Source organism: Mustela putorius, unplaced genomic scaffold (genome assembly GCF_011764305.1).
Source record: "Mustela putorius furo isolate JIRA1106 unplaced genomic scaffold, ASM1176430v1.1 tig00000238_pilon_pilon_pilon, whole genome shotgun sequence".
In the NCBI taxonomy this organism is placed as follows: domain Eukaryota; kingdom Metazoa; phylum Chordata; class Mammalia; order Carnivora; family Mustelidae; genus Mustela; species Mustela putorius.
This window is the reverse complement of record NW_025421324.1, coordinates 548,477-557,600: the sequence shown is the minus strand read 5'-3', so window position 1 is coordinate 557,600 and position 9,124 is coordinate 548,477. Positions and strand designations below refer to the sequence as shown.

Sequence of the window (9,124 nt, the reverse complement as noted above, 5' to 3'; positions counted from 1 at the left end):
TAATTAAAGTGCATACTTTATTCAGATATTTTTAGTTTTTACCTAATGTCTTTTTTTTTCTGTTCCAGGATTCCACCAGGATATAACATTGCATTTAGAACCATTTTGATTGATGGTTTTCTTATTATTAGACCAGGGTTATGTGTTTTTGGAGAAAGACCATGGGGTAAAGTGCTGTTATTATATCAAAGATACTTATGAACACAATTTATCAGTGTTGGTGTGAACTTGATAACCTAGCGGATATGGCATTTGTCATGTTTCTACATTTCTAAATTTATTCTTTCTCCCACTTCCCATGCTGTGCTCTAGTTGAGGGTGGTATATGTACATAAGTTATTTGGAAATTTTGTACATGGAAGATTTATCTGTTATCCTCCATTCATGTTGTATCATCTACTTATATTAGTGTGGTATATTAGTGTGGGATATTTTGTACATTGAATATTAACCTCATACTAGGACTTCTGATGTGTAAAGAACTTAGAAGTCATCATTCCTGTCTTGACAAGAAGAAAAGTCAGAAAAAAGGAATATTAATAACTTTTCTTGTATCCATTAGGGAATTGATTGTTACAGGACAAAAAGCCACCCTAAAATTTGATGAGATTGAAAAACACTGGTTTTCCTATCTGGTTACTTAGAGTAGAAGCTGCTGGAGTGGCAAACTGGTAGGAAAACTTCAAAGGTAATATTGAAATATTGCTGGATTACAAATATGGTCTAGCATGAGAATGAGAAATAGGCAGAGGCTGCAGTTTTACAGAGGCTCCATTCTATATTATTTACAGCAATCTCTGCAGATTCTCACAGTAAAGATCCAAGAGGAGACCCCTGGCATGGAGAGGGGAAAAGTTAACATTGTGAAATAATCCCAGATCATTTTCATGATAAAGGTTTCCTCTCCAGGAGAAGAGACTTACTAGAACCATACCCCATGTAGAGGAAGGCTATTCCTCTGACTCTAGGAAGTCAGTTAGCCCTGTCACCTTTGTTCTCTGATGGGCCCAAGAAAGATGGTTTTCAGTTTGTCCAGCTTTATCTTGTTGTAAGAATGGGAGTGACAACTTCTGAACTTCCTTTATGATTTGGAGTGAAAGGAAGTTTCTCTGAGTCTCCCATAATTTTTACTGATTTGTTAGTTTTCCAAACACTATATCCATTTAAAGATGTTTGTCCATCATTTCTACTTGTTCTCACCCAGAGTCTTTCAGTTATCTTATCAGTCATTAATAGAAATGGAATCCAATCTCTTGGATAACCAGAGGAAAAGAGATTATAGTATCTTTCTCTTTGGACTTATTTTTTCCTCCCTGAAATTTAAAAAGATCTCAAGGACTTGGTCCAGACATCATATAGAAAGAATAACAGGGTCTGACCCATCCATTAGTGTGCTGCTATTTATCAGCTGTCAGTGCTTTTGTTTTTGGTATATGGAATCACACGTTTAAAAAGGTGAAAGCACCTGGTCCAATTCTGCCTTGACATTAGGTGTAATAAAACTCTTTCTAACTTGCTCTGTCAAAGGAAAGATGATTCAATTCCTTAAGGATTAATGGCCTAAAATTCTCACATTTCAGTTTCCAAATTTACTGGCACAAGTTAGGTTTCTCATTGAAAAGTATGCATAATGCCATGTGATAGGGTCAGCATGAGATGCAATCATATCCACATGTTATATTGAAGCCAACATTCCACCCTTACTGAGCTATACTCCGACATTGAATGAAATAAATAAAAAAATGACCAATTTTCCCTTTGTTCCTAAGCATCTGTCATTTCTCTTACGGAAAAAGTTTCTCTTCAGATAGTTCTGGTATTCTTTACACTTTCGGTGACCCATTGGACATCATTGGGATTGTCTTAATTCATTAGTGAAGTTCAAGTAATGTTTAATGTTAACAAAAAGCAGTTGAGATATTCCTCTTTGGGCTCTAATGCAAATAAACTCAAGAGTTGGTGAAGACTGTATAAAGTAATAAAATACTGTCAAATTCTTGACTTACATTTATATAACTAACAGGATCTTCTAGGGGGACTCTAGAGGATTTAAAATATGCTATATTTACTATTGGACAGGAAGAATGCTGCCAACTTTTAAATGGAAAATTCTTTTATTAAGAGACATGTAATTTGTAGTCTTACTTGGATATCATTCCTTTTTATTTTCATTTTTATTTATGTTTTTAAAAGTTAGTAGCAAGGTTGAATAGAGAGAAAAGGGTCAAGAACAGGGTTTGCTTGGGTTCTAAAGTCACTGCCAACTTCTTTCCCACTTGACCTTGGATAAGTTTCTCAATAACAATTGTGTCATCTAAATAACAGTTGGACTTGTTTCAGAGGGTTGTTATGCAATTATATGAGTTAATATTTGTGAAATGTTTAGAACAGTGCCTTGCACACAGTGTATGCTATACAAAACAGGTAAATTAATATGAATTGATGTTCCTAACAATTGGGAGACATGCAATCTTAACCCATGGCTGTTATGCTCTAAAGCCTGTGCTCTTTCTGTAACACCAGTTATAAAACACTGCCATTTAAAGTTGGCTCACTTCCTGGACATGTTGTCGCCCAAACCAAGCACCTTCTGGAAGCCTGCTCTCAGCTCCTGGGTCCGGAGGGCATACACCATGGGGTTAAAGGCTGGGGGCATGACATTGTGTAGCACATTGAAGAGAGCAGGAATGACAGGGAGCTTTCTTTCTGCCAGCTGGGTGACAGATACAACAATAGCAGCTGTGTAGAAAAAGAGAATGAGGATGAGATGGGAGCTGCAGGTACTCAAGGCCTTTGATATTGCTTCAGCAGAGTTCAGCCTCATCACGGAGCGAATAATCAAAGCATAGGAAGCAAACACCAGACCCATGTCACTCCCCGCTATAACCCATACCAACACCAACTGGTAAAATCTGTTAATCGTGATGTCATCACAGGCCAGACTGGTGACCCCCAAATTAGAGCACAGGCAGTGGTCAATTTCATTCCTGGAGCAGTAGTGTCGCTGGGCAGCCAGTACAGGCACTGGGATGGTCAAGAGGCTATTCCTGAGCACCATGGACAGTGTGGCTTTGATCACAAAAGCCTCAGTGACTATGGAGGGGTACCGAAGTGGGTAGCAGATGGCTACATATCTATCGACAGCCATGCAGAGGAAGATGCCTGACTCCATGCACATAAAAGAGTGGATGACATAGATCTGAGCAAAGCACTCAGGAAGGCTGATGGCCTTGGCCTCAAACCATAGAATGGCCAGTATCTTGGGCATGATGGTGGTAGCCAGGCCAATGTCCACTATAGCCAAGATACCAAGGAGCCAGTACAGGGGCTGGTGCAGGGAAGGCTCATGTTGGATGGTGATTAAGATGAGGATGTTGGCACCAAGAGCTAAGATGTAGAGCAGAGCCAGGGGCAGGGAGAGCCAGTGCTGCCACTCGTGAATGCCTGGGAGCCCCATGAGGATGAACTCAGACACTTGGAACATGGAGCTATTGTTTATACTCTGGATAGTATCCATATTGTAGGATGTCTTCTTCTCAGCATCTGCCTGTGGATTAAGGAAAGCAAGGATAGTCTGCATTTAGCTTAGGTGAAGGTAAAAATTTGTGTACAGGTATAAGATTCACAAACAATAATTCGGTCTTTTAAATATAATGCATTCTTTATCCCCTTGAGGTTCTGGGAAAAAGTAAAAGTACTTAAGAATAAAAGAATGTTCAATATAGATAATAAGATAAAGATTTAATATAATAAAAGTAAAGATTTATTGATTTTATGCACCTGGAATCCTGCATAGAAATTTGTTTTTCTCATAGTTTTTGTAGCCAAAAAGTCCAAAATCAGGGTGTTGGCAGTCCTGGTTTCTTCTAAGTCCTCTCTTGTTGGCTTTTAGATAGTTATCTTCTGGTGTCTTCATGTCATCTAGTCTTTGTGAATGCACATGTCTGTGTCCAGATTTTCTCTTTTGGACACTAGTCACATTGGATTATGGCCTGTGGTCAAGATTTAATTTTAACTTAATTACCTCTTTAAAGACCTTTTTGCCAACTGTTAATTTTGAGGTACTAGAGATTAGAATTTCAATATATGAATTGAGGGATACAATTGAGCCATAACAAGTAAGTAAATTTAGGGAGTAGAGGTGATGTCTCCATTCCAGGGGATCTTCAGAAAGAGAAAAAATGGCATCAGTTAGAGCTCTAACCAGACTTTTTAAGTGCCCTGTTGCTGGAAAATAGTTTCTGACCTAAAACACTTCATTTAATCTTCACCAAACATGTGTAATTCATATGGGGAAACAGACTGAATGATTTATCTAAATAAGGATCATGTGTCAAAATCACTAATAAGTGTCAAAGCTATAGCAAAATTTTAATGGTATGCATTTAAATTCAGCATTCCTTCTATAGACTCTTAGTGGATAGCTCAGTACCCTATAGGATAGCATTTGTTTCCTCTTCTGATTATTAAAGTAATGTTAAAGACATATCTAGAGCTATATTTTTAAATCACCAACATTATTAACAAAAGATAGGAGGGACTAATGGCAATAAACATTTATTTTTTCTTTTCAAGATTTTATTTATTTGTTTATTTAGATTTTATTTATTTATTTGACAGAGATCACAGTAGGCAGAGAGGCAGGCAGAGAGGGGGTGGGAAGCAGGCTCCCCACTAGGAGCAGAAAGCCTGATGTGGGGCTCAATCCCAGGACTCTGAGATCATAACCTGGGCCAAAGGCAAAGGCTTACCCCACTGAGCCACCCAGGCATCCCACAAGATTTTATTTAAATTCAAGTTAGTTCACATATAGCATAGTATACTTTCAGGGAAGAACTTAGTAATTCATCAGTTGCATGTAATACCCACTGCTCATTACATCAAATGCTCTCCTTAATGCACATAACCCAGTTTTCCCATCCCTCCTACCCCTCTCCCCTCCAGCAACCCTCAGTTCGTTTCCTAGAGTTAAGAGTCTCTTATGGTTTGCCTCCCTCTCTTGTTTTCATCTCATTTTATTTTTCCTTCCTTTTCCCTATGTTCGTCTGTTTTTGTTTCTTAAATTCCAAATGGCAATAAACTTTTAACAACTTCTAGATTTCTGTATGGTACAAGTTGGAAATACAGCATGCATTTTTTTTTTTTTGCACACATTTTTTTTCTTTGTTTAAGTAATTTCATAGCTTACCCTTTGCCCTTTCACACTTGGTCCTTTTCATTTTTGCATTCTTGATTTGTTAATTCTTTAATCTTTGGAGAACTCTTCAAATAATTGTACCAAAAAGTGTACTTGAGAGCTTGATATTGGCAAAATGGTGAACTAGGAAGCTCTCTAGGTCTTTGTTCTACCACAGAACACTAATAAAGCAACAGATTGGCCAAGATAGCATTGTGGGAGTTCTGGGAACTAAGAAACTAAGTGAGGATCTATAAGCACCAAGTAAATGCCCAACCAAGGAAATGCCACACTCACAATTGCAGGATTTTTCATGGCACTCTTTTCTCACTTTTGCTTCACTGTCTCCCTTGCGCAAGGTGGTACATGCAGGAGGAATCCACCCAAGTCTTAGTTCCTCCCTTCAGATGTAAGGTAAAAGTATATGGTCTTCTGACTGGAAAATCTCATCCTTTTGAGGTTGTCTTAGAGCTCGCCTCATTCCTGTCCTGTTTTCTGATCATAGACCTTTGTTTCTATAAAAGTGAAGAGCCTGTGAGAGGGAGGTACTAGAGATGAAGATCAAAAAAGGAAAGGCAGCCATGGAAGCCAAAGATAAGGCATGTAGTAATCAAATTCAGAGTTCAGGACAGAATTACTGGATTGTGAGATGTATCCATCCCCTCACCTCTCAGGATGTACATTATTGGTTGTTTTCCTTATTACTTCAGAAGAGTCTTTGAAGAGGTTCTCAGACTGGCACTGCTTTCTGTGACTGCTTCTGCTCTCCTGGCTTTGGCTGCCTGTGTTCAGCCTTTTGTTGTTCAGACCACATCTGTAGCTTTGTTTGGCATTCCTGGAGTGTGGGGTTTTAGAATAAATTAGATCCCGGGGATGCCCTGATTTGGTGTGCTGCTCTTTAAGCCCTCCCCACTGTAGTCTAAGCATCTTCCAGGGACTAATGCTTTTTTATATTGAAATGGGAAAAGGGCTCTAGTGCCCTTAGGGGTTAGTTAAGTAATTTCAGGGAGTAGACTGATTCAACACTAATCTCACTCAGGGCAGCCCACCAGATGGACATCTTTCCACTCCAGACTCCCCACAGCTTAACTCACCCTTCTCTGATGAATAATGCCCCTCAAATTAAAGGACAGATCTGAAGTATTCCCCCCTTCAGATATATTTTTCCTTCATATCGCTTCCAGGGATTGCCCCTATCTATTTTCCCCTTTACAAACTTTGTGAGTAAACTCTTTGCTAATTCTTCTTCATCTCCACCATACTTATTTCATTGCAATTTAATTTTTGTTTCAACATTGCACAGAAATTACTCTCGCTAATGCTTGCTTTCAAATTGCCCCAAATAATGGATTTTTAGAATGTAGTCTTGCCAGAACCCTCTCTGGTCTTAGTCTGTGTACATTAGTTCTTTCTAGGACCACTTGCCTCTCTTGTCTTTTGTGACTTGGCACTTTTAGTGTTAATTAAACTGAAATAACAGAGTGATATTAAACTTGTATTATAAACTTGATATTAAACTTCAGATAAAATGTTCCTTAATGATAAGTATTTTTGTTGATAATTTTGTCTAAAATGGCAGTCCCAATTCTACATTCTTTACATTATCTCTAGGGCACTTAATCACAGCATGCCAAAGTATGGACTATTTATTTCTTTGTCATTTTGATTTGTAAAATTATTCTCTTATTCTTTGGGTTGTCTTCTTACTTTTTTGATGGTATCCTTTGAAACACAAACATTTTTAATTTTGATGAAGTCCAATTTGTCTATTTTTCCCTCTCACCCTGTACTTTTGGTATCACGGTAGGAAGGCTTTGCCTAAACAAGTCACAAAGATTTAATTGTACATTTTTTTCTAAGAGGTTTGTAGTTTAAATTTTTATATTTAGGTCTGTGTCTCATCTTAAATTAATTTTTGGATATGGTAGAAAGAGGGGTTCAACTTCTTTCTTTGCACATAGATATTCAGTGTTTTTAGCACTATTTGTTGAAGACTGTTCTATTCTCATTGAATGATCTTGGCACCCTTGTTGAAAATCATTTGACCATAAATGTATGAGTTTATTTGTGAACTTTTTTTTCTTGAGATTTATTTCATACTTTAATTTCTTTTAGAAATGGTTTGTAATTTTCATTGTATAAGTGTTGTACTTACTTGGTTAAATTTATTCTTAAGTATTTTATACTTTTTTTTAGTATTTTATACTGATTAATGGTATTGCAAATTGAGTTATTTCTTAATTCCATTATTGAATTGTTAATTGCTAATGTATACAAATATACCTGATTTTTTAAATGTTAATGTATCCTTCAACATTTCTGAATTTATTAGCACTAATATTTTTTGTGAGTTCTTTACAATTTTCTATATATAAGATCATGTCATCTGTGAATATAGTTCTACTTCTACCTTTTTTATTTGAACACTCTTTATTTATATTTACTGCCTAATTGTCTAGTCAGTCTACCTAAAGTTTTGTCAATTTTGTTGATCTTTCCAGAGTTGAATCCTGGTTTTGTTGATTTCCTTTATTCTTTTCTATTCTCTATTTTATTTATTTCTACTGTAATATTTAGTTTTTCCATCTTTCTTCTTGCTTTGTATTTAGTTTGTTGTTTTTTTCCTAGTTACTTAAGCAGGAAAGTTAGGTTTTTGATTTAATATCTATTTTATTTTTTAATGTACCTGTTATAGGTCTAAATTTCGAGCAATGCTTCTGACATGTACCATAAATTTTGGTATAGTGTATATTCATTTTTATTCTTACCAAGTATTTTCTAATTTTCTTTTCGATTTCCTCTTTGACCCAACTTTTTAAAGATGTGTGTTTTTTAATTTTCATGTCTTTTTAAATTTCCAGTTTTCCTTCTATTATTGAGTTTTAATTTCATTCCATTGTGATTAGAGAAGATACTCTGTATGATTTCAATCTTTTTATATTTACTAACTCTTGTTTTGTGGCCTAATGTATGATTTATCCTGTAGAATTTTCTATGTGATCTTAAAAAGAATGTGCATTTTGCTCCTGTTGGGTTGAATGTTCTATATATAACCATTAGGTCTAGCTGGTTTATAGTGTTGTTCAAGTTTTCTATTTCTTTATCTTATGTGTAGCTGTTTCATCCATTGTTGAAAGTGGTTGTTGAAATCCCCAAGTATTAGTGTTGAACTCTTGACATTTTCCTTCAATTCTGTCATTTTTTGTAGCTTTGCTGTTTGGTGGATATAATTGCATTATTGTCACAGTTCCTTGATGGATTCACCTTTTGTCATCATATAATATCCTTCTACATCTAATGTAGCAATTTTTAAAATCTAAAGTCTAATCTGATATTAAGTATACTAATATATATCATAGCTTTCTTTGGTCACTATTTGCATGGATTATCTTTTTCTTTTTTTTCACTTTCAATTTATTTGTGTTTTTGATTTTAACGTGAGTCTCTTTGTAGACATCAAATAGTTGGATCATGTTTTATTTAATTCATTCTGCCAATTTCTGCCTTATAATTGGAGAACTCAGCTAGTTAAATTGAAAGTCATTATGGATAAGGAAGGACTTCTGCCATTTTGCTAATTGCCTTCTACATGTCTTGTATTTTTTGTATTCCTGAATTTCTCAAGTCTATGTGTTATACAAATATATTACAGTATACTATTTTGATTCCCTTCTCCTTTTTTCCTTTTTATTTTAATATATATATATATATATATATATTTTAGTCTTGTCCTGAGGATTACAATTAACACCTTAATTTATTATAATTTTGTTTGAATTAATACCAATTTAGTTTCAATAATATTCACAATACTTTGCTTTTTATATAGTTCCATCCCTTTATATTGTTGTCACAAATTACAACTTTATGTCAGTCCTTTAACATAAATTTATAATTTTTATTTTGTTTTGTCTTTAAATCATAAAGAAAAATGTTTATTAATAAATA

General features: G+C 35.4%; 1 protein-coding gene across 1 annotated transcript; it reads right to left on the bottom strand.

Annotated features, from left to right (window-relative positions):
- Positions 1–2,551: 2,551 nt before the first annotated feature.
- LOC123391542 (olfactory receptor 688-like) lies at positions 2,552–3,517 on the bottom strand. Its single transcript, XM_045078270.1, has one exon. It carries the CDS (start codon positions 3,515–3,517, stop codon positions 2,552–2,554), a length of 966 nt encoding a protein of 321 aa, XP_044934205.1.
- Between the last annotated feature and the right edge of the window lie 5,607 nt (positions 3,518–9,124).